We start from the raw sequence: 24,705 nt of genomic DNA, 5'->3' as shown, positions 1-24,705 counted from the left end.
TGTGAACAGTGAACTCTTTACGCATAGTAGCTATAAAAAGCTGTAAAAGCTACAAAATAACTAAATTAATGCAGGCTATGTGGAAAATGTGCCGACGTTGGCTCAGCCCGGCGCCGCCTTTTCCGCTACGTAGCTAAGATGGCTTGGAGTACGAAAAGTGTGCATCGATCCACACTTTGCGGTTTGACCGTTTTGAGTACACCATCTAGGCCCTTTAGGTACACTTCTTTTCGCCAGATCTGAATTGGAACACCCTACCTACTCAAACTAAGCATAGTGAGTGCGGATAGTATGGATATTGGAACACGGCACCGGAAGTGTTCTCGATGCGTTCTCGATGAGGCCGTTCTACCAAGGATGCATCGGAGGTGACTCGTGTGGACTTGGGACCATTAAATATCCCAGGATGCATTTCGCATTCTCATGTTTTAAAATATTAGTGTGTAAGCTATAATAATAGGCTATATATAGGAACATTTTACATATATAACAAAATGTTTCCTATATATAGCCTATTATTATAGCTTACATACTAATATTTTACATATATAACAAAAATGTAGGCCTATTCATTCCAAATATTGACATACTATTTTAAAATTAAAGAGGCTGGGGTTTTGTTTTATATAATTTGTTTATATTGTATAGGCCTACTTCGCTGATAGAGGAAACCCATCGCAACGGCAATGAAAATCCCGGTCGGATCCATCCGATCGTGTGTGTGTGTGTGTGTGTGTGTTTTTCTATTCTAATCAGTGTAATTTCTCGTTCATTCGTTATTATTATTATTCATTATAAACATTGTATGACGAACATCTGCTTTCTGAAAAAAGGCTATTCACATGAAATAAAACAATAAAACATTGAGACCATTCCACAAAGCACACTGCGATAATAACAAATTCAACCCATGGACTCGTCACTGGACTCGCTTCCTGAGTCATTGTTTATTTTAGCAGGTATAGCCGAAGCTGACATTTTTTCTGTTTCTCAGACAAGCGTCAATTTGAGAGCTTTAACTACATGCTACCACCTTCCTCAAATGCATTGAACAGGCTGTCGTTTGCACAATTTCACAAATAATCACCGCTCACTGAAAGAATATGTGAAGAATAGGCCCTATGTATATTTAGGGGGGGGGGTCCAAACAGTCCAAAAGAAAACGAAATCCTACAGTTCGCAGGTCTCGTAAATGCATGTTTCGTCCTGAATGAAGCACGATAAAGGTATTGGATGTGGGCGGGGCTGGACCTTCCAATCCGGATGTGGGCGTGGTTGGACGTCTAACTCCGCCTTCCCGCAGGCCGCAGTCGTTAGTACTTGGAAAATAAGGATGTAATTTCCTGTTTCCCAATTTCACTTACCCTAAATTGTATGTAAACCAATCACATACATTTTAAATGAGATAATCTTGTTTGTTTCACAGCTTTGATTATTTAAACCATGTTAATATATATTAAGTAATTACATTTAATACATTTTAGAAATGACAGAATTATACAGATTATAATTGATTTAAATACATACATTTAAAAAATATGAGTATTTAAATAAAATCAAATAGATTTATATGCTGAAAAATAAACTCTACCATGATTTCTTTCTGTGAGTGTATGCAAATGACATCATCTTTTGGAACAGATTTTTAGAACAGATAAGCGAACTTAAAAGACGCAATATTCAGCTGAGTGTATTATCTTAGCCCCCCTTATGAATGCAACATTCAAATTACTTGACAAAAAAAATCACACCCTGAGAAGAGTGGAATTTGAGGGTGAAACCCCATCGACTCCCATTCATTCTGCACACGCCCGCGAGCGCCCTCGCATGGATAGAGATGTGTTACCGCAACCAGTTCCGAAGTTACCAGACTTTCAATTCTCTTCCTATTACACATTCTTTGGTATTACCAAGGCATTTAGAGCGCTATGCCATGGAGCCAATCCATACCGTTTGTCTTGCCCAACATTCAAACTGGCTGTTTTAGATTAAACCCAAAATAGAAATAATATGGCTTCAGCAGGAAGATATTTGGAAACGGACTGGCAATCTCAACATTACAAGTGTATGATTATGCCTGCTTCCACTATTCAACATTTTGCACCGCCTTTTCAGTGGCTACTTTGCCTATCAATATTAAAATCGTCTGTGCTTTCTTTACACTGTTTAGCGTCTCGGGAAATGCAACCTGTCTCCATAAAGCTCTGCTGGCCGGGATTCAGTTCACCACCTAAGCTGCCTGGACCCAAATGCTTGCTTGAGCATCCGTCTATCAGTCTCCTCCTCAACTGGAGAAGTGGTGTTCGAGGTACTGGTTCTCTGCAAAGCTCCGTCCGAGGACTTTGGTTGTGGCCATCACATGCTTAATCACTGAAACGTTGGGTATTGCTATCGAAGCTATACTACTTATAACTGTTGGTGGCTGGCTGGGTTCATCCAGCCTCAGACGTTTTCTGAGACATGTAGTCTCAGAGCCATCGATTCGATTCAAGATATCCGACCAGACACCCTGGGAATCCAGGAAACAGAGGGCGCTCCGTCTGTAGTACACATAGCTTTACACAAGAGTGAAATAGTTAACGTATCAACACAAATTAAGTTATGTCTTGCCTTTGCGTACATCTGTGCGGGCTGTTGATGAACACTAGAGATGGTATTGTGGTATTGTGTGTCAAAATGATTATACATAGTTGAAAACTACGCTCCCTGTTATCAAATGCTGGCATGCTGTTGGTATTCTGTATCCGACATCTGCATTAGTGGTGGCTCGTTCGCGAACGAATCAGTTCGAAAGAACGACTCTTTAAAACGAAAGAACTGACCTGATTCGCCACTCTCATTCGTCGTCGTTCGTTCTCCGAGACTCGACTCCCAGCTCCACCCACTAGTCGCTGAGTTGTGCTGACTCGCTCTGACTCGCGAGTCGCCGTTCGTTCACTGACTGTGTTTAGCGGTGAAGACCTGAGGACTGAGAAGTCACGAGAGTCAGCCGGGCAACAACATCCCGATTCCGAACATGAAGCACTCCTCAGCTAAAAGGAACTTAGTTAATGTTGTGTTGATTGATGACCGTTGTTTGAGAATGAGAACGAGAGAGGAGCTGAGTCTGACCGACTCGGCTGAGAACGTGCATTCGCGATTTGTTTGAACGAGAACGAGGGAGGAGTCGAGTCAGACCGACTCGGCATTCGCAAACGTGCATTCGCGATTCGTTTGAATGATAATGAGGGAGGAGCCGAGTCTGACCAACTCAGTGACAGAATCATGATTCACCGCTACCGGAAATGCGAACGAACGAATGAATGACTCTTCTTGGCGAACTGACCGACGCAAACTGATTCTTTCAAACGAATCATGAAATCCTAGCCTGGCTCTGCCCGCCCACCTACTTCCGCCCAAATTTAATTTTCCCTTCAGTAGTCAGTCTGGGGCTGGGGCTTGTTAGTGGGATTTTGCCCGAACAAATTTCTGTCTGACCAATCAGCGAACAGAGGAAGTGGGTGAGAACGATGACGTCGAAGTAGCGACGTATTGTCAATGACAAGACCCAGCCTCGACAGTTGACTGCAAACATTATCTCTGTCCTTACTATAGAATATTAATGTAGAATTTGTAATTGTTCCTTGAACTCTAAAATTAGATGAACAAAACCTGCAGCTATCGTTGACAGACATCTTCACGCTTCATCTTGTTTTGTTTGTGTACACAGCCTGCGCATGCGCGCAACGTTGTTTTCGGCCGGTCCCGGCGTATGACATACGTCACGACCAAACGCTATTGCGATTGGTTATGGCAGATCCAGAGTGGCACTGGGCAGATCCAATAGTTTTAAACTTCAACAGACACCCGCCTCCAAGTGAGTGAACGTTTGCCAATTACAGCAGTTCCAGACCTTCTGTACAAATTAAATGAAGTACGATGGTCTGGTAGCACCAGGCTAATGAAATCCACCATTAATCTGTATGTCATGCTTTAAATCCTACAGCAGGGAGCATCAGAAAAACAACGGAACCATACCGCCAAACAAAATTGTATTCATGAAATAAATGGTAAGTTTATGGCATGAGTGATTCCTGACAGAAAGGTTTTTTTATTGGTGGCGCAATATATATATATATATATATATATATATATATATATATATATATATATATATATATATATATATATATATTTAAGGTAGGTAAAATCATTTGAAGGTTTGAATTCTGTAGAAAAGCTCAACATTGGAAATTATGTGATGTTTATGTTTAGGCCTATATCACTCAGTGACATTATGGAGAAAGGTAAAACAGTTGTGAAAGTGAAAGTATATATATTTTTATAGCATTTGTACAATTAAACCTATATAAAACAGCTGCTAAAGGCACTTGTGATGATCAGGTTCAATGTTTTTTTTTTTTTTTTTCCAATATCGACATATACATTTAGGGCATTTGGCAGACCTTTTTATCCAAAGCAACTTAATAAGTAGGCTACATTTGTCAGAATATACAGTAAGGATATTCATATAACCAAGTGCAAGCACTAACAATCGCTAGGTCAACCTATTCCCCATATACAATTTTATGACATATTAAGTTTTCCTCTAGTATTTCACATTCTGAAATAAATTGCGGGAAATATATTCTCATAATTATGACATGAACGATGCATATAATCAACAACATTTATTTATTTATCTTAACCTGTATGTATGTATGTATGTATGTATGTATGTATGTATGTATGTATGTATGTATATATATATAATTAGAGTTACATACATAATGTACCTTTAGCCACGGGTAAGGTAAAAGAAAAGCGAAACATCTCCGTTGTCCCTCAAGCTTTCCGTAGAGATGTGTAAACACTGCGCGCGATTTGTGAATCGTCCGTGGCGTTTCTTCGTAGTTGTGGTTATTACGGTAATAAGTTAAAAATATAGTTTAGTTAACATGTAAACGTTAGCATTCAATTGAATACCAAATCAAGTGTAATTCCTAGCCAACAAGCCATGACAACCATGTCTGTTACCAGGAATATAGACAGTAGATTAGAGATGCTAACAAATGCAGTGTTTTTTTCGTCCTCATTGAGTTACTGAAAGACGAAACAAAAATGGTGAGGAAGCGGGTGATACTTGAGCTCTATTTATATGTCTATGGCCACGTTGATGACGACGATAAAGAAATAACCATCTACCTTAAAAATATATGCTTCCAGAGAAGGAGTCGTGCTCCCAGCCAGGTGGCCAAACGGAAACAAGCGGACGATTCATCCGAGGAGGAAGAGTGGAGCCCTTCCCAGGTGGGTTTGGACAAGTTAATGAACAGTTATCAGTGTTATATTTTCATGATGTAATTGTCTTTTTGTTTTCCGCAGGACAAACAAACGAAAGGGGATAGCAATTTCAGAGAGAGTTATGTCGCCCCTTTCAGAAAGCCTCTAACGCAGCTGACCAACCCACCTCTTTGTGTAGACAGCAACCAGCATGTGAGGATTGGTGTCTCTATTCACGTCCTATTGTACAGTCCAGCGATGGCTGACCTATAATCATCAGACACCTTAACTGACTTTTATAATATTCGTTTAGGAAGCGTTCATCCGAAGTATCCTTTCCAAACCATTTAAGATCCCCATTCAAAACTACACAGGTAAGGATCCTTAAGCTCTCATTTTATGCTCTACATTGTACTTCTATCAATAGCTGATTATGTCGGCTTGTACCTGTAGGTCCACTGGGCATCAGGGCACTAGGTTTGAAGCGTGCAGGAGTGAGGCGTGCACTTCATGACCCATTTGCAGAGGGTGCGTTGGTTCTGTATGAGCCCCCTACACTGAATACTCAGGACATGCTTAAAGCAGACAAGTGAGTGAAATACACAGCTGATTACAGGCACTTAATGTAATATACACCATCACCTTCTATTAATTGTGTCTTTAACCTCCAGGGAGAAAATGCCAGTGCATGTAGTTGTGGATCCAGTTTTGGGAATTGTACTCAGACCTCACCAGAGAGAGGTAAAGCCATTTGAACACTGTCACGCTGATATAATTAATATAATAATGGTTATTTTAACTCTTTTAAACAAATAATCTGTCGCATAATGAAATGGTGCTTACTGAAGGCAAATGGGAGAAATATGTATATTTATATTTAACTAAACATCCCCGTTATTTGCTATTTAAATCATTTGAGATGAATCTGACAAAAAATGTCACTGCAAAGTCCAAGTATTTTCAATATATGGACTCTAAACTGTGTTCAGGGGGTGAAGTTTCTGTGGGATTGCGTGACGGGGAGACGCATCCCGGACTCTTATGGCTGTATCATGGCTGATGAGATGGGGCTGGGCAAGACGCTGCAGTGCATCGCCCTCCTGTGGACACTGCTCCGCCAGAGCCCCGACTGCAAGCCAGAAATAGACAAGGCCATTGTGGTCTCCCCTTCCAGCCTGGTCCGCAACTGGTACAACGAGGTGGGCAAGTGGCTGGGGGGGCGGGTCACTCCAGTGGCCATTGATGGAGGTTCAAAGGAAGAAATTGACCGAAAGCTTGGTAGGCATTTCTTATGCGTCATACAAATGTAGGCCAAATATATGTACACAGTGTTTAAGACAAATCATGACTGTGCCGTTAAAAGGCTTTTTTTCCCCAAAAGCAACTAATAGATATATAGTTAGCGTGGACATGGATGCGGTGTCTCTGATTTCACCAATTTTTTAATCATTTTAAACCCAAATGTTTGGCCTGGCACTCCCTCGCATTTAACAGTACCTGTGATGTTCCTCTTGTCACACTGGTTTGATATTTGTGGTTTCCAGTGAGCTTCATGTGCCAGCATGGCCTGAGAGTGCCGACACCAATACTCATTATTTCATATGAAACCTTCCGTCTTCACGCTGAGGTCCTACACAAGGGAAAGGTTGGACTGATCATTTGCGATGAGGTAACTTGTTCAGCGCCTTCTTCAAATATCTACAGTACCGGCTCCAATGATTCGGTTGTTTAGGAGATAATCTTTGCCTTTGCAAATCTGCAAACTATAGGGTCATCGGCTTAAAAACTCTGACAACCAGACGTACCAGGCTCTCAATGCTATGAGTTCCCAGCGTAGAGTGCTCATATCAGGCACTCCTATCCAGAACGACCTGCTTGAATACTTCAGTCTGGTGCACTTTGTCAATGCTGGCATCCTTGGTAAGTGGCATTGTGCACTTGATTGAAATGCATGCCAGGGAATTTTACATTTTTTCTGATATCTGTCAATTCCATATTTTTTGTCTTTATCTTGCCCTCCCCATACAGGTACAGCCCAAGAGTTTAAAAAGCGGTTTGAGCTTCCCATTTTGAAGGGTAGAGATGCTGATGCCAGTGATAAAGACAGACATGCTGGAGAGGAGAAACTCAAAGAATTAATCAGCGTAGTCAACAGGTGAGCTTGAAAAGATAAAACACAGGAAATCACAAAGCCCATTTTAGCAGCCGTTCACAATGACTTTACAGTGCAATTTTTGTTTTGTGGCAATGAACTGCATCAGCTACTAACACTAATAATACCCAGAAACACTTCTATTTAAATGATCTTGTTATTGTATCATTGAGATTTCACGCAAATAAACATTATAGTTGTCAGGTTTAAAAAGAGGGAATAAGATGGTCACATGTCCATCTGCTTCCACCTTCCATTCCTAATGTCGACGTAACATTTTTTAATCTTATCAACCCTTGTAGAATTTGTTATACAGAATATACACCTGTAAACTAAAATAATTTTCACAACAGGTGCCTGATAAGGAGAACGTCAGATATTCTCTCCAAGTATCTCCCTGTGAAGATCGAGCAAGTTGTTTGCTGCAGGTATTCGTGTGTGTGTGTGTGTGAGTGTGTGTGCGTGTGCGTGTGCATGTGTGTTGTAACCAGTCTCTATTTTGGTTCCAGGCTGACCCCACTTCAGTCAGAGCTTTACAAGCGTTTTCTGATGCAGGCCAAGCCAGTGGAAACTCTCCAGGAAGGCAAAATAAGTGTGTCCTCATTGTCTTCCATCACAACACTCAAGAAACTGTGCAATCGTAAGTTTTTGCAATATATCAAAGTAACAATACCATTTGTATTCTCTGTTACACCAGTGTCAGATATATGACACAAGGAATACATGCTACTGTTGCATTCAAAAGTCTGCCTAATCAACATTTATGTTTACATACACACCATAGGCATTTATATGTTGGATCAATACATATAATATTGCATAAGGCTCACCCTTTTAATAAAGTAAAACAGGACCAAGATGTCACTGCAACATTCTTCTGATGGCCTTTATTCCTTTGCTCATCTAAATACAAAATAGAAGGTTCCATTAAGAGGTCCAATATAAAGTAGGAACAAGGTAAGAAGCGTTTGTTTTTGTACCAGACCCGGCTTTAATCTATGAGAAGTGCATGGAGGGTGCGGAGGGCTTTGAAGGAGCGTTGGATATCTTCCCTGCCGGATACAGTCCGAAATCTGTGGAACCTCAACTTTCTGGTAATAATTATTAGCACCATGCTGCCGTTCTCTGTCTAAAGTTTTGTGTTACATATTTGTATCCCTAACCCTTTTAATAGCTAATTTGGCATTTCATAGTGTTAACTGTGGGGAATGTGGGGATATGTGAATACATATTTAATTTGAGTTAAGAGCCAAAGCCAATGAAGGACAAAAGTGCAGGGTGTTATTTATATGGTCTAATGTGCACACTGCTGATGAGGATTTAACATCATCAGTAGTGATGATCTGTACACAACATTTAGATGCCTTATTTCAGGTAAAATGTTGGTTCTTGACTACATTCTGGCAATGACGAGGTCCACAACAAGCGACAAAGTGGTGCTGGTCTCCAACTACACTCAAACTCTGGATCTGTTTGAAAAGCTGTGCAGATGTCGCAGGTAACCCAAACCCATGAAGGTGCCTTTTAAATAGTTATATGAAGTAAATGTCAAGGTTAATACATATGTTTTATTTGTTATTGTTTGTAGTTATCTCTATGTTCGACTAGACGGCACCATGTCCATAAAGAAAAGGGCCAAGATTGTGGAACGATTCAACACTCCATCCGTGAGTTAGACCCCAACATGCTCTACCTTCATTCACCATAAATCTCTTTTGCTTTGGGTGTAATTTAGTGTGACTCCTGTCACTCCTCTCCCCCTGTCCTCGTCATTAGAACCCAGAGTTTATTTTCATGCTGAGCAGCAAGGCTGGCGGGTGTGGCCTAAATCTGATTGGTGCCAACCGCTTGGTGATGTTTGATCCCGACTGGAATCCAGCCAACGATGAGCAGGCTATGGCACGTGTGTGGAGAGACGGTCAGATGAAGACTTGCTACATCTACAGACTGCTATCTGTGAGAAGAACCACGCGCACACACACACACACACACACACACACACACACACACACACACACACACACACACACACACACACACACACACACACACACACACACACACACACACACACACACACACACTTAAATATTGTCAGGTCTCGTGACCTACCCCTTTTCAAAATGTAGCAAAGTTGCTGTTCTTTTTCATCTGCTCAAACCAACACTTAAGTTATTTAACATACCATCCTAGAAAGAGGTCCTACAATATGTCCCTTTTCAGCATGTTTTCCTATTTCCGCTAGGTTTCATTGGGAATTTACTTTCCTTTATATGAACACTGAATACAACACTGAACACTTTATAACTTTACAACACTTTACACTTTATATAAAAATGTATATGAATAAAACTAAATTTAAGGAAATGAAACAATAGACAGTGTGTTGTTGCTATACTCACATGTGACTGTATTATTTGCTTGCCAGACGGGAACAATTGAGGAGAAGATTCTGCAGAGACAAGCCCATAAAAAGGCCCTGAGCAGCTGTGTGGTGGATGAGGAGCAGGATGTAGAGCGCCACTTCTCCCTGGGCGAGCTGCGCGAGCTGTTCTTGCTCAATGAGGAGACGACCAGCGATACCCATGACAAGTAAAACACTGATATTCCTGAGAAAAGTTATTCATTGTTTTGCTAAGATAAATGCACATGGATTCCAAAAGGCCAAAGTGCTCTTTTGCTACAGTTTATATTTGAAGTGGGTCGCTCATGCTAAATGCTCTTCGGCAGAATCAATACAAGTAGGTGATTTTGACAAATTATATTACCAATGTATGATTTAGTGAAGCCAGGCGAGATCACCCAGACCAGCGATGTCCTTTGTTAAGGGGTGTTTGTGTACGGTATGATACATGTTCCCTAAAGACCTGTAACAGTGTTATCATCTCCCCTTCCTTCCGCCCCCTCGCGACCGTGCGATCGCCAGGTTCAAGTGTCGCCGCTGCGTTAACGGCAGGCAGGTGCGGGCGCCCCCAGAGGACTCGGACTGCACCGGCGACCTGTCCCAGTGGCACCACTGTTCCGACAAGAGGGGTCTGAGGGACCGGGTGCTACAGGCCTCCTGGGACGCCGCCGTGTCCTTCGTCTTCCATCAGCGCTCTCACGAGGACCAGAAAGGGTTGGTGTGAGGGCAGACTGCGCCTAGGTTTTCTTTTACAGAGTTGGACATTTGAGGAAGCAAAGGTAAAGAGTGAATCATTTCCTAGTTATTTTGTGAACTAAAACTTCAAAGAAAAGTGCCAAAAAAAAAAAAGCGAGGCATCATGTTTGCCATTCCTGTAAATATTTAAATTGTTTAGTGTTTTTTTTCTATATATTTTTTCTATCTATATCTTAATAAAAAAACACATATATAACCCCATTTTACATGTTACATGTGTTACATGTGACATATGATAATCTGGTAATATGAGAAGAAGGTACAGAATGGAAAATAACAATTGACCACAAAAACTTGACTGATCTATTTACATTTTCAAAATGCTATCAGATAAATATTGATCATTGTTGGCTACTTTGAATACATGTAGGCTATACATTGCCTGCCACACCTGTCATTTTCCCAGTGTTTAAAAAATGTTGAAAAACAAGGCTAAATTATGTTGTATTTGAAATTGGCCTCACCACACCGATGTTTCAATGTATTTATTACAAATGTAAACACACTGTATAAAATTAACTAGGCGTGTGGAAATTTAGAGAAAAGGGATTATAACTGAAGTGGAATCTTGTACGATTACGATAAATTACCGTGCAACTAATCTGGGATCCAGCTACTATGTTACAACAGAACCTCTGGGGGCAGATGTCACAGAGCCTGGGCTAGAAACCAGAAACTCCGGGGGGGAGGGGTGGAAGGGAAGGGGTGGAGTTACGCCTTGCCTCTTGTTTCGCTACGGAGATATTTTAAAGAAGAAAGCCAGTAAAACTGGATGAACACCTTTTACAGTTTACTACTGCGGGCCGAGATTGTGTTCCGCAATTATGTGCCTACAGATCCCAGTCTCCACAACGCCATTGATCAAACAAATATGAAGCAAAATAAAGTCTAATGCCACGTTCACCCAGATGTCTGCCATCAGATCTGATTTGTGAAAGTCCAGTGCAACTGAAACCCCATTTACTGGAATCATTCCTAAAATCATCCCAGCATCTAGCACAATTCTACAACTATAGTAACTGTCAACAAATTGTTCTGTTACAAATGTGTGCAACCAGCACAGACCTTAGGCACATTGAGCTGAATTTCTTAAAGGGGACATATTATACCACCAGGTGTGAGTGTGATAAGCTGTTACAAGCCGTTTTAAAAATGTGCAGCTTCTGACATCACAAGTGGGCATGTCCACCTAGATGTATGACGGAAAGATGAGCAACGCTTGCTACAGTCCACTGGGTAGGCTGGTAGACTGATCTATCCAGCCCACAGCTAGGTGGAAACGCCCACCTGGATGTCAGAAGCTGTGCATTTTCAAATCTGCTTGTAATGGCTAATCACACTCCCACCTGGTAGTATAATATGTTCCCTTTTAAGGCAGTGACCTTCAAAATTGACTGTTATATTCTAAATATTAAACATGCATATAACAGATTAATGCTAAGGTTTCATGTTGTCAATATGTTATAACATTTAATTTGTTTTATTGCTGATGGTATGAGTACAATAGCATTCTATTACAGAAAATGGAGTGAGCAATTAATAACATCTTTACCCCTTAAGAAAAGGGGCACAGGGTGGATGTGAGAGCTGCAGATTCATAGCTCCTCACATTCTCATTGGAATCTCCTAAAAAACTGAAACCATTCTGATTGGTCTTTTTAGAAGAAGAAATGTTTTTTAGTATACTAGCCAAAACTGGTGGTCAAATATGGCAGTACAACTTGTACTGCCATATTTGACCACCAGTTTTGTTTCACATATTGCTTATGTGGTCAGCCATTGTGTTTCTGGATTTCCATCCATCAGTCTGAAAGTCACAGAGTGGGCGAAGTGTCCGTAGTGCATCATGCCACGTCTCTCGGTCGCGGTCCCAGGGGTTCTTCCGGAGGTCAAGGGTCAGTCGCTGCTGTGGAGGATGCGTCCGCAGCCGCTGTCCCAACTCCAACAGCTCAGCTGGCTGTATGAAGTTCGAGCTGTCAAGGTGCAAAAGACAGAAGTTAAGGAAAAAAGTGTCTGGATACAATCAGGTTCAAGCGTGAATACGAACTTGAAACATGCAAATTAGCTCAACCCCTGAATTCTACTGGAAATAAGCTGCTGCCATCCTATCCTAGCCTTGTGCGACCATCCACAAGTTTAAGTTTGCATTTCACAATTGGCAGCAATTGATTCCCAAATATGGGCCTTGCTTCGTTCAAAAAACTTAAGCCAATTTGGAGTAAAGGAAAAACATCTTCTCCTTTGAAAAAGCCCTTGTTTCGTCACAACTAAACATATCCTATCGCAACACTTGCCTTATGTCCAACCTTTTCACCGCACTGGCAGGGGATCCCGTGAAGAGCTCTGCCAGCGTTGGGGCGCTCTTTGCTGTTGGTGCAAGCAGACATGAGGATTCTGTAGTCAGCTGTTGAATTAATTTACCAGGCCCTTAAAGGATTACATTTTTTCCCCCATCATGTTGGGTCTAAGTGACTAATGCAGACAAACATTTTGGAAATTGGTCCAGTATTAAGCAGGAGTGCTTCAGCCGTTGCAGCTGCAATGGGCAGCATGTATCTCCTCTAAAATTGTTTTTTTTTTTGCAACTGACTGACTCAGATTGTTGTGTCTGACAACTATATGAAAGGATCCCTTCCATCAAAATAACTTCTTTCCTTTTGCTTGATCTGGTCTGTTTGTTATTCTGTCTAACCAAGTCTTGCTCAGGGAGAATTCTCTCTCTGAAATCTTGGGAAAGTTAAGTTGTTGCAAGAAGCGAACAGTGGAAAGGTGAGTGAGAGTTAGAGGGGGAGGTCTGGCAAGAGAGGTTGTGTTGGACTACACAGCAAGAAGAGTATTTGGTTAGACACAATAATAAACAGGCTGTTTCAAGCCTAAGGTAAAGAAAGGTTATATTACTCAGTAGGATCCTTTCCGGAATGTTGTCAGACACATTTAATGACAATCTGAGCCTGTCAGTGGCATAAACTGGCACTTTAAGAGGACATACATTGACAGAGCGCTATTAACCCATAGGGTTCTGGGCTGAAATGGCTCAAGTGCTAGACCCAAAATGAATGCAAAATAGGGTCACGGTTGAAAAACACTGAAGTTATCCTTTAACTTTTCATGAGCAAAATGTATTCATAACAATTATAAAGATGATTTTCCAAGATTTACAGTAAAATGGATTTATGCAGGAAAGGAAAGTACAATGTGTATTGGTAGGTTGTTGCAAATGACTTGGTATTATTAAATAAATCAACAATTTTTCCAGTCAAATTATGATTACCGAGGCGATTCTGCGACAGGCCGAGGGACCGGAGGGAACGCACTTGCTTCAGGGAATCTATAAACTGTTGTAAATAGGACTCTCTGTCGCTGCACCTTTCAAGAAGCCTGCAATCCTTCAACGACAGCTCTGGACAGAAGAGGGAACAAGCAGATTTCAATGTATTGTATCCTTGGTTTCCTTTAGTCTTAACGAGAGGAAATTTGTTGTACCCGATAATAGCATCTTGCTAATTTCACCACATATCTTGTGAACCCCGATCAGGGATTCAGATTCAGAAAGAGTTAAGGATAATTTACTGGTAATCAGTGGACTGCTGTACCTTTGGTAAAATTGAAAACTTTTTTTTTGAAGCAACCTCTTGATTTTAAACAAGATTATATAAATGCATATCAGGTATATCAATAATGTATCTTCTTGTAATGAGTGATCCATTACCTTCCAACATGCAGTTTCGCAGAAAATTCAAGATGTCTTGGTGACAATCAGCTAGGTTAAGGTCCTCCAAGTGGAGAGTTTGTAGGCGATGGTTGGACTCTAAACAGATAGACAGCAGTTTGACATAGTTGACCTCGTCAAAAAGTTTGGATTCTTTCTTCAATGTATCTTGGAAATCGATGGATTCTGCTGTTGTAGCTTCTTTGGAAATAGAGAAATATTGGCTCAAATAAACAAAAGAGAGCGACATCGCTTGTGCATGCAAAAGCTTTTGAGATTGGTTAAGCCTGCATGGTCTCTGAAAACGGTTCACAAGGAAGCAAATTCAGACAAAATAATTCAGGTTGATTGTCAGGCTACTGTTTTTCTCTTTTTAAGGATAGATAGATCATGATGAAACCAGATTTCCCTTTCACAAAGATGTATCGGGGGTTACAGTGTTCCAACTAACAAACAACAAATGCATAAATGAATTCACCTTACACAAGAGGTCAAATGATACCTGAGATGCTAGTGAGGAGGTCACGGTGGGAAGAGGAAGTGGGCAGCCTGATCCCGGAGATGTGAAGTGACGTGAGATGGGGGGAGTGCTTCAATACTGCTGTAATGCTGTGTATATCTGCCATCACTTGGGGGACTTTCACAGACAGCTTCCTTAGAGACAACTCTGTTGAAATGGTTTGAAAAATGTCAGTTTAGTGTTTTACAAGTAAAACTTTACTTGATAGGAAAGGCATAAAAGCAAAGCTAAGACTGCTATTTTATTTTCTCAAACATTTAACCAGAATTTCCTGCCTGGGACCACTGAATAAATATCTTGTTTATACTCTGATACCTTGGAGGTCAGTGGGCTCATGGGTCATCCCAGATCGACGTGGTCCGGGGTCCACATCCAGCGGATGGATCTCCAGGGAGAGGGAGTGCAGGCCAGGGCAGGCGTCCAGCAACAGCTCCATGAGGGCGGTTTGGGGCAGGACAGCCACGCCCAGGTCCACCAGGGAGCTCCTGGATGTCTGCCACAGCTGTTTGAGAGATTTGGCCAACGACTGCACCTCAGACACCCTGAAGATCCCTGTGCATTAACATAAAAACAGTATACACCATTTTTATTCTTCATGAATTACATACATTTCATACATCTTATAATCAATGCAAATTATAATAAGTTAAATTAGGGAAGTGCTCAGATGTTCCCTGACCATACCTCTACTGTTCAAGGAGAAGTTTAAACTTACAGTTGGATTCACTCTTGATATTGACTGATAGATTGTGCCTACAATGTAGCCTAACGACAGCATAGTGAGAGACGAGTTTTATCAGAGCATTCAGTCCAGTTCATGCAAACAATATGTATTTCCTCTGTACTTACAGCAGCTTTGTATAGTCAGAGACCGGAGGCACAGCCATGTGGGTAGAAAAGGAACAAGCACACCGAGTGTGCTCCTTCCACACTCTCGTATCTGCAATGAACAGATCTGTCCACGGGGACACGAGCCAGTCAGACAGCTGCCGTAGAGAGTGAAAGCTTGACAGAGCAGCTCCGGCTCCACAGGGGACTGCAGTGTTTCCGCCTCCCGTTCCTGGAATGTGTCATCCAACTTTGGGCGTTTGCACGGCGAAACGTCTTCCTCGTTTTCCCGATCACCATCAGTGCATGTTGCATTATTGTTAGCTGCTGCTGTTGGGTTTGCAACTAAGCTTGACCGGGGAACAGAGGTCAGCTGCTGCTCTGCATGCTGAGATCCCCTGTCCTGAAGAATCCAGTTAAGCATGGCTGGATCCAGGCCATATATGATTAGCTCTTTGGCCTGCCCGTGGTCGAGGAGCCGATGCAGGACATATAATGCAAACTGCGATTCAGTTTTCAACAAATCTTTGTGGTGTTTAACATCTACAATGCCTACACTACCCTCTAAAATGGTCAACAGAGCTCTCTGCTCTTTGGCAAATGTTTGAAGGAATTGGGAGGGTCTAAGGTAGAACCGTTTAATGTACTTGGCCATGACCAAGAACAAGGTGGTGATATTGACGTTAAAGATTTGTTTGGCAACCCCTTTGTACTTGAAGCCATAGAACATTAACTGAAAACATGTATCCATGGCTTCCTGCTTACTTCCATCTTCTGAATGCAAGTCTAGAACCTGGAAAGCAAAAGATAACAGATTGAGATAAATGTGGGATTGGCCAGGTCTTACTTTACAAACTCTTGTTTTTTTAAATGATTTCGACTTACACGGTGGGCACCTTTAATGTCTTGTAGTATCAGAACCCAGGCTGATTGAGTAGATATTCCTACAATTCACACAAATACAGAACACTTTACAGATACAGACAGTTATTTAGTCAGTAAACACAAATGCATTGGGCCTTATAAAAAAAGTACAATGGAATTAAAATATTAGTCACAAACATATTCATATTATACTTTTTTACTTTTTTAATGCAAATAGTACACTAAACTACCATGTACAATCCCCTTTAAATTAGATTTTGCAATTACACAGGTAGGTTAAATAAATACTTGTAAAAAATGTAAAAATATAAATTTTAATCAGGAACATCGGTTATCTCAAACCACTTGACGATCCACATGTAAAAATACTTTGCGGTGATCTGTGAGAGGAGACTTCAGGGTATGCCTGGGACTAGTGTGGAGGTGAGGTTGTGCCAATGTGTAACAGCCAGATCAAGCTCAACAGTATCACGTACCTCTTTGATTCAGGGCTGGCTGGAGCCTAATGAGGTCATATATACTCAGATGAGGCAGAATGTCCTTTATCAGAGACGCAGGGAGCCCTGTGATGGACGAGTAGATCAATTTCGTCGACATAATTTTATACTTTTTGTTATATAACTATTGATATCAGCAAGGTTTGTATCTTCGCACATGGTATGTAAACAGAAATCAACCACTGATGGTACATGAATAATGCAATCCCGGCTCAAAATCTACTGTCAGCTATGCCCATCCTGCATTTTGATCCCAAATTACTTCATAAACAAAATATCATTCAATATTAAAGAATATCGTAATTGAGTAAGATGCGCAGCTACTTCTTGAGTGATTGGTTCTTCTGGAGTTCTTCTCTGGAGTTTTTTGTTATATATTAAAATCTCCCTTTCAGGGGGTGTATTATCTGATGTAAACATTGTACAAAGACATTGTATTTCCCTTAGTCTCTCATAAGGTTATACAATTCATATACAAGTGCTTTTTTACCGTCCCATGGTTGCAACACTGTTACCGTAATACCTGTTAAACAGGAACACCAAACAATTTGAGAGTTAGCGCGTCTATTATTTTACTCTCTGGCTGGCACCGGTAAAATCCCAAGACTCATTAGAGTTGGCATTAACCACGACCACCCCATTCAAGATGTTCTGGAGACACCACTTCAGTGTCTTTGTATCGTAGTGTCTTTTAAAAGCCAGTAATCGACTTCCACTCTATCTAGGTCTGTGTTGACGTTTGCTGGTGTGATCACCATCAGGACCTCGTGTTTCAAAAAGTCGTCATTGCTTATCTGTACACGGAGTAATGATGCAAAGGAATGACATTGATGATGATAGAATACTAACAGTCAGTGACAAATAGCCTACCTATGAGAGCATCCATGTCAATGTCAGCTACATGTCGACTAGCCACACGGATGCAGATCAGCTTCAGACTGGAGAGAGGTATCGGGGACGCAGTCTTCGCTGCTAACTGCAGGACTTCTTCGGCATAGGCTTCATGCATTCTTCACAAAGGCATCACAATCAGCGGTAACGGTGTACTTCGTGGATGTGTGATTATGATGCTACTGACGCTGGGCATTATGCTGCCTTCAAGTGCTATCGGAAGTATCGTAGAAATACTTCATAATTTGTCAGTAGTCTGTGTTGTTTACAATTCACAGATCAGATATCCATTAGAATACAGCTTTAGCAAACCAAAAACAATGTTCGCTACCCCAAATTATGACAAACGACCAACTTAGAGATAAACGCCTTGGTACGACCATGGGACTGGTGCGTTCATGTTCAAATTGGAAGTTTCTGGACTAAGCTGCATAATTCCATGTTACTATTTCATAGGGTGCAAGATTGTATAATACTGAAGAAATAAATACATGTGCATGCTTCAACTCATAACATTGCTGCCAGGAACAGTAGACATGGTTTTGTTTTATTCCAGTAGGCCTAGGTATCAAGCCCATTCCTTCTTCTTTTTTATTTTATGTATTTAACATAATATAGCATATATACCCTATGTAGCAACATTCGTTTCTTACTCTAATACAATACCATATTTGGTATTACACAATAATGATATATAACCCGTTCGGCATTGGTGTTGCGTTCACGTTGCCGAGATAAGAGGTGGTCGTCACGGCAGGCGCGGTTGCAGACGTGGACGCCGGGGGAGCGAATCTTTTTTTTCGTAGGATGGTAGGGGCAAGTACCGCCTTTTTCGACTGATTGGTTGGAAGGGCTCTCCTCCACTTGGTTATGGCACAGGGAAGGCTGTCGGCTAGTCTACCACCAACAGAAGTAAACGAACTCAATCTACAGTGATAAGTTAAAGAGTAGGCTACATAAACAGACTGCAGTGCAGTGCAGGTCACACAATTACACAGAGGGATCTAGGTATGGAAAGCAGCGAGAAATGTAACGCAGGGCTCTCAAGTCTCACGCATTCGGCGTGAGACACGCGCAATTGAACCCATTCACACGCTCACACGCCACACTTCGTATTTCTCACGCAGAGAAATTACTAGGATAGCGCCCAACAATTTGCGCCGCTATTTAACAGTGGAACATGGAATCAAATGGGGTTCCCATACGTAGGGTAACCAGACGTCCTCTTTTGCCCGGACATGCCCTCTTTTTCTTTTTTTCATTCACAGATGAATGAAGCCGCAGTCAGTCAATTGTAGAAAATACACCACAGTTTACTTCTGTTGCTGGTAGACTAGCCGACAGCCTGCCCTGTGCCATAACCAATCGGAGGAGAGCCCTTCCAACCAATCACAGGCGAAAAAGGCGGTACTTGCCCCTACCATCCTAGGAAAAAAAAAGAAAAAAGAAAAACCCCTATCGGCGCATGCGCCATGGCCAGCACAACTTTATTTGAAATGAATGGACGGCCATCATTTATACGGGAATACATCCATAGTGGTATATCCTCCGGTGTGTACCTCTAATTAATCAGCCCCAGTCCTTTCATGTGTGGTTTTCGAGGAGCACCATCGTTGATTTGTTTTAATTCAGCCCTGTTGCATTTCAATTAACATTTCATTACAGTTAACCAATGCATGCAAACACTACATTTTTAACAGTCCACTGTAGAAACATCCCTATTCATTGGCTATTTAAAAAAAATAAAATAATAAACAGTAAAACTCTGTAAACTGACATTGATATTTTTTAATTTAACAATTAAGTAGACCTTCCTGATTGAACAAATTTTCCTTTAGATGGCAGCAACGCACATAGCTATGGTCTCATTATCTCATCTTATCCACCAAGTTCACTGTGTAACAGCAAATGAAATGTAGGCTCTTGAATTAGATGTCTTGCGAAAATGAGCATGATTATTTTGCTTACACATATAATGTACCCCAAAACGCAACAAATTAATTCCTTCAAAATACTTTCATGATGCAGAAACAAAGCAGAAACTTTTACCCTAAGCCATTGCCGTAAGTTGTAGTCAAACCCACTGTAAATTACATTTTTTATTTATGACAAATTATTACAAATTAAGTTTAGTCATTGTAATCAACTAATGTATATCTTTGAGAATTAATTTCAAATGATTGCTGCTTAATTTTGGCATGTGAAGTTTTATTTAAACAATCAACACCATTTACAGCTTTCATTTGAAGCTCTATAAAGGTGTCTCAAACTGCTATCAAAAATGACTAGCGCAAATATTTTCTGTTACTGATGTGTGCTGACGACGGCCGTGGTTGTGAAGGAGTATGGACTCAGGAGCAGGGCCAAAGTGTAGTGGAGATGACCCTCCTCATGGGCCTCAAATACCACCTAAACACAGAGAAACAAAGACAGGTAAGAAAGCCCCATACTTGTCAATTAGGGACCTGATCTAGCAAGTGACTTTTGGCCTGCTGTTCTAAGAACTATTTTCCCATTCTGTAAGGGGATAACGGTATTACGTGAGTATGGTCAACAAAGTTGTACTGCAAACATGTTTCTTCTGATAGTTCACTGACCTCCAGCCTGCCTTATTTATGTATACATTGTGTAATATTTAGATTGCCCTCTCTCAATTTCCATTTCCTGTAACAAAGCTTTAGGCACATATGAGATCACTCGCATCAGAACGGTTAGATTATCTGTGCAAATACATTTGTTTTCCCAAATTTCCGATGCATGTGGGATTAGAAAAGTACATCTTCTGTGAGAGTATTCTTTGTTGTGAATAGATGCATAAATCACAAAAGTTGGTCGCAACAAGTATGCTTTGAACCTTGCCAGTCCATTTTTCCCCCTTCAGTACAAAATGCTCAGGGTAATAAACTCCAGGCCAAGCTCCAGGCTCTGGCCAACGACCAAAAGATCAGGCCAGATGCAGTTTGTCATAATTCAGTGAGCATGTGAGTCTTCAGTGAGTGCAACTGGTTTATTGAGCAATATTTTTGCAAACGTGTACAATTACTTTGGAATATTTGCCATGTGTGGTGAATTTAAAGATGTGTTCGATGATACAGATTATTTTTTTTAATATATTGTTGAATATCCTGTTAACCTTGAATAGTCATACTTACTTCTGCCATTTCATGAAAGGGTGTTGAACCCTGCGCCTTCCAGTAGGCTTTGGTGTCAAAGTCAACACGATAAACACCGGCAGGGAACTGCTGATCCGTGATGAGGTTATGAACCTCCCCGGTTTCATCTGTCACTCTTCAAAAACATGTCTCGATCAAAATCTTGTATTTTTAAATCTTATACTTTATGTGATTGTTCGTTATTTTTCTTCCATACTTAGAAAGAAGTTATCAGGGGGGAAAAAATGAAATGTTTGCTATAATTTACAAGTTAATAATAATCAAGGCACTTAATCATCAATGTTAAATGTGGATGGCAAATCTGTGAATCATACTTTATATATACAAGCTACATTAATTACTTTCTAATGACTATAAGCCAAATAAATGCAATCTAATCTAAATAAACTCTTAAAATGTACTTTTAACCTACATTCAATTAAAACGTGGAATTGAAAAACAAAATGACCACAGAGACAAGGCTGGTGGAACTAGCTTGAGTTTGGCTCTAAACAAAAAAATGAAACAGTACGGCAGAAGACAACATTGAACTATATAAAGAGACTATAAATAGACATGACACCTGTAACACACACATAAATATATACAAAGTGCACTGCATCTTGTATGGAATTGATGTCGATGGAAGAAGGTGTTGGGCATTTACTATATCTATTATTAGTGTATATATTACTATATTTATTTTTAGTGTCCACAATTACAGTGGGAGGAAACTGTTTTTTAAGTGGGATGTTCGAGTGGATATGGACTTGTATCCTCATCCTGTATGTCTATAAATTGTAAATTTAGATTAAAAAAACAAATACTATTGGTTGCCTTTGTTGTTGTTTCAGTGATGCAAATGTAGTTGTTATTCTCTCACATAAAGTACATATAAATATTTATGATTTATAAAGTATAAGCCTAAATGTATAAAGCCATGCTGTGTAACCTCTAGACAGCAACAGACTAAAGTAGGACAATCAGTATTTTAATGCATACCCATTGGCAACATGTGTCCACTCGCCATCTGTGCCTTTCTTTGACAACTTGAGTGCCACAGAGGCCGCTGGAATGCCTTTGACTGCATCCAGAATCTTCACCATGAGAGGGCACTTGGTATCTGACTCTCCATGCTTATCCTGGTGCACCAAACAAAACAACTCATACTGTACCTTTGGAAAGCATTTACACCAGTTTATTTATCTTTATCTTTTTTTACTAAACATAACATAATTGCATTATCCATTGACAAACCATTGATGAATCATTTGTTTAAGCACACAATTCTTTTGTGCAGTTGTTCTCAAACTGGGACACAATGTGCTATTTAGTGGTACGCAGAACATTTTAGGAGCCAATCCAACTTCCAATTGTGGAAAGCCTTTTATTAATGTAATTGTAAAGATCGTTAAATCTACTGATTGAAGCGTTTATTATTAAGATTATTTGTATTGGATGCGTCATGTGATGTGCAGTGACAAGCAAAAGCCTTCAGGCTGGTGCTAGCCTCAAAACGAGTTCCACAACAATAAGCGAAACCACACAAACGGTGAGCAATCACTACGCACTTTATAAAGGTTAAGGACTCTTTACTTGTTGCCCTGATCTAAATGTATTGTCTTGAAGAAGATACGTGATATTAAAGAGGAATAAAGATATATGATCAAAATAACTGACTATCTATATCTTAACATTAACATTTTCAAGTGTATAGATCTTGACTGCCTATAATATATGATGATGCACTCATTAAGAAGATGCATTCTACACTGCTATATTTTTAATGTTGGTATGTCAACACCATCTGCATGTTTGTGTCTAACAATGGGCTATGAATCCAAAACACTTCATATTTAGCTTGAGAGTGGATCAGGTCGACATTGAGATATATACACACCATCAGATGTTATTATATTACATGTTTTACATGGTTTATATGTATTTATATTTTGTTTTCATTTTGCACCAAGTTATTTAGCCCACTGTGATGACAGACTTTGTTTGAATCATGTTGGAAAATGACTGAAATACAAAATGGTAAGAAATTTAACAAAAATAAACATGTTATTCGGAACAAAGCATATATATTATAATAATAAAAAATAATAGTAATTATTGTTTTTATTATGATAATAAACCCTTTTTTCTAACAAAAAAGACTCACTCTTACCACAGGGGCCGTGTCACAGGGAAGGGCAATAGAGGCTAGAAGCAGCCAGAGCAGTGGCCTCATCATCTCACAGCTACTGAAGTCAACAGATGGAAAACACACATACGCTCCCACACCACCACGCTTTCTATCCAGGTACCCATTCTCAACCCCCGCCTACCCAGTTACCCAGTAACTATGTAGAAATCAGTGAGAAATACCCTACCCAGATACCCACACAGGGTTTACACAGACCATATAGTGGGTTCATCATTGCTTAACATATAACATTAGCACATTATATTGGTACTTAAACTAACACAAAGAAAAGCACCTAAGCATATAAATGCAGTCTATAGCTAAAACATATAATATAACATCATATATTGAACAATCTGCATTTATCATTACCTAAATATGTTATTGTATGTTTGAAATATGCTTTATTTCATTAAACAACAAAAGTTAGCTGGCAATAGACCCACTGGGCACTTCACACCTACCTCCACCCTGGACCTCCATTCCTCACCAATTTATCACTTATCCTGCAGTGTTTATTTCAGTCTTTGATTTTATACAAGCAGATGTAAGCCGAGACTGTCATGTCACTGTAGTGTTTTAATGGTTGTGTTCCACCTACTTCCAGTGTCTTGCTAACAAACTATTTATGGCCTTGGTTAGATAAAAGGTATAGTTACCTATTAAGTAACTGCAGCTAGTACATTATGAATGATGCCCGCAAATATTTTAAGATAAGTTGTGTTTAATCGATTGTTACAAGTTTAGGTTAAAAAGTGTTTTTGTGTGACCTAGATTGTTGTACAATTCTGTTGAAGTCACCAATGATTTACTTAAGCCTGGACCTTTCCAGTTGGTTCATGCATGCGAGTTCTGCAATTTGGGGAAGGTACGAAATTTGAGAAAGTTGCACATGTCTATTGCCATATAATTGACTGAAAGCTAAACAATAAAGTGATTCCTGTTGTGAGTTAATTATTATTATAAAGGTATAGAGACAAAAAATTTTGAATAATATAATAAATAAATTTGTCTACTTGGTAATAGGTATACTTTTTAATTTATTTGCCACTTTTAAAATGAATTAATGGGTTTTATCCACTGACTATGAAGAAGCGATCCACTAAAGCAGACACTGCTACTGCCAAATAAACTTATGCATGCGTAATTGTTGATGGTTTAATGACATCTTGATGACTCAACCACGCCGAAAAACCAGTTCTGAAGACAAGACTTTGTTGTTAGAGCAGAGTGACAGACCTGACCCTGAAATAACAACACGTCAGCCCTCAGGGAAAAAACGATCTTCAGTGGCTGTGAGAATAGCTAGAGGTGTTGTATCAACACAATGAAAAAAGCACAGGCACTTAGTGATTTACTGTGAGTCGTTTAGTCTTAAATTAATTTTGTGCTTACGAGAACACAAATAATTGAATGCATAATAACTAGAATTTTGATGCAGTAAATATTTGCACAGAG

The 24,705-nt window shown here is 40.1% G+C and overlaps 3 protein-coding genes across 3 annotated transcripts; 1 reads left to right on the top strand and 2 right to left on the bottom strand.

Moving 5' to 3' along the window:
• Positions 1-4,884: 4,884 nt before the first annotated feature.
• Positions 4,885-11,881, top strand: rad54l (RAD54 like). The gene is made up of 18 exons (XM_084472437.1): positions 4,885-5,103; positions 5,206-5,289; positions 5,365-5,475; positions 5,576-5,636; positions 5,716-5,851; positions 5,934-6,003; positions 6,252-6,540; positions 6,807-6,931; positions 7,032-7,182; positions 7,291-7,417; positions 7,768-7,842; positions 7,924-8,054; positions 8,398-8,508; positions 8,789-8,912; positions 9,003-9,081; positions 9,191-9,370; positions 9,843-10,006; positions 10,341-11,881. The coding sequence occupies exons 1-18, from the start codon at positions 5,101-5,103 to the stop codon at positions 10,540-10,542; spliced, it is 2,223 nt and encodes a 740-aa protein (XP_084328563.1). The 5' UTR covers positions 4,885-5,100; the 3' UTR covers positions 10,543-11,881.
• Positions 11,882-12,327: 446 nt separating this feature from the next.
• Positions 12,328-18,278, bottom strand: lrrc41 (leucine rich repeat containing 41; the record flags this gene model as incomplete). Its single annotated transcript, XM_084473551.1, has 10 exons — positions 17,884-18,278; positions 16,993-17,079; positions 16,517-16,575; positions 15,653-16,424; positions 15,119-15,355; positions 14,786-14,950; positions 14,284-14,382; positions 13,846-13,974; positions 12,869-12,941; positions 12,328-12,547 (listed from the first exon to the last, which is right to left on the bottom strand). The coding sequence occupies exons 1-10, from the start codon at positions 18,020-18,022 to the stop codon at positions 12,328-12,330; spliced, it is 1,980 nt and encodes a 659-aa protein (XP_084329677.1). The 5' UTR covers positions 18,023-18,278.
• Positions 18,279-19,493: 1,215 nt separating this feature from the next.
• Positions 19,494-23,369, bottom strand: ttr (transthyretin (prealbumin, amyloidosis type I)). The gene is made up of 4 exons (XM_084473092.1): positions 23,230-23,369; positions 22,059-22,198; positions 21,057-21,192; positions 19,494-20,313 (listed from the first exon to the last, which is right to left on the bottom strand). The coding sequence occupies exons 1-4, from the start codon at positions 23,293-23,295 to the stop codon at positions 20,209-20,211; spliced, it is 447 nt and encodes a 148-aa protein (XP_084329218.1). The 5' UTR covers positions 23,296-23,369; the 3' UTR covers positions 19,494-20,208.
• Between the last annotated feature and the right edge of the window lie 1,336 nt (positions 23,370-24,705).

The sequence above is a fragment of the Micromesistius poutassou genome (assembly GCF_964030765.1).
Source record: "Micromesistius poutassou genome assembly, chromosome: 9".
Taxonomy (NCBI): domain Eukaryota; kingdom Metazoa; phylum Chordata; class Actinopteri; order Gadiformes; family Gadidae; genus Micromesistius; species Micromesistius poutassou.
The sequence above is the reverse complement of the archived record's forward strand: the minus strand, read 5'-3'. Positions and strand labels throughout refer to the sequence as shown.

Coding starts and splice junctions, on each gene's coding strand:
- rad54l (XM_084472437.1), top strand. Junction 5,476..5,575: donor GTGTAGACAGCAACCAGCAT/GTGAGGATTGGT, acceptor ATATTCGTTTAG/GAAGCGTTCATCCGAAGTAT. Junction 5,852..5,933: donor GACATGCTTAAAGCAGACAA/GTGAGTGAAATA, acceptor TTTAACCTCCAG/GGAGAAAATGCCAGTGCATG.
- ttr (XM_084473092.1), bottom strand. CDS start 23,295: ATGATGAGGCCACTGCTCTGGCTGCTTCTAGCCTCTATTGCCCTTCCC. Junction 22,199..23,229: donor CCTGTGACACGGCCCCTGTG/GTAAGAGTGAGT, acceptor TTGGTGCACCAG/GATAAGCATGGAGAGTCAGA. Junction 21,193..22,058: donor TGGACACATGTTGCCAATGG/GTATGCATTAAA, acceptor ATGTTTTTGAAG/AGTGACAGATGAAACCGGGG.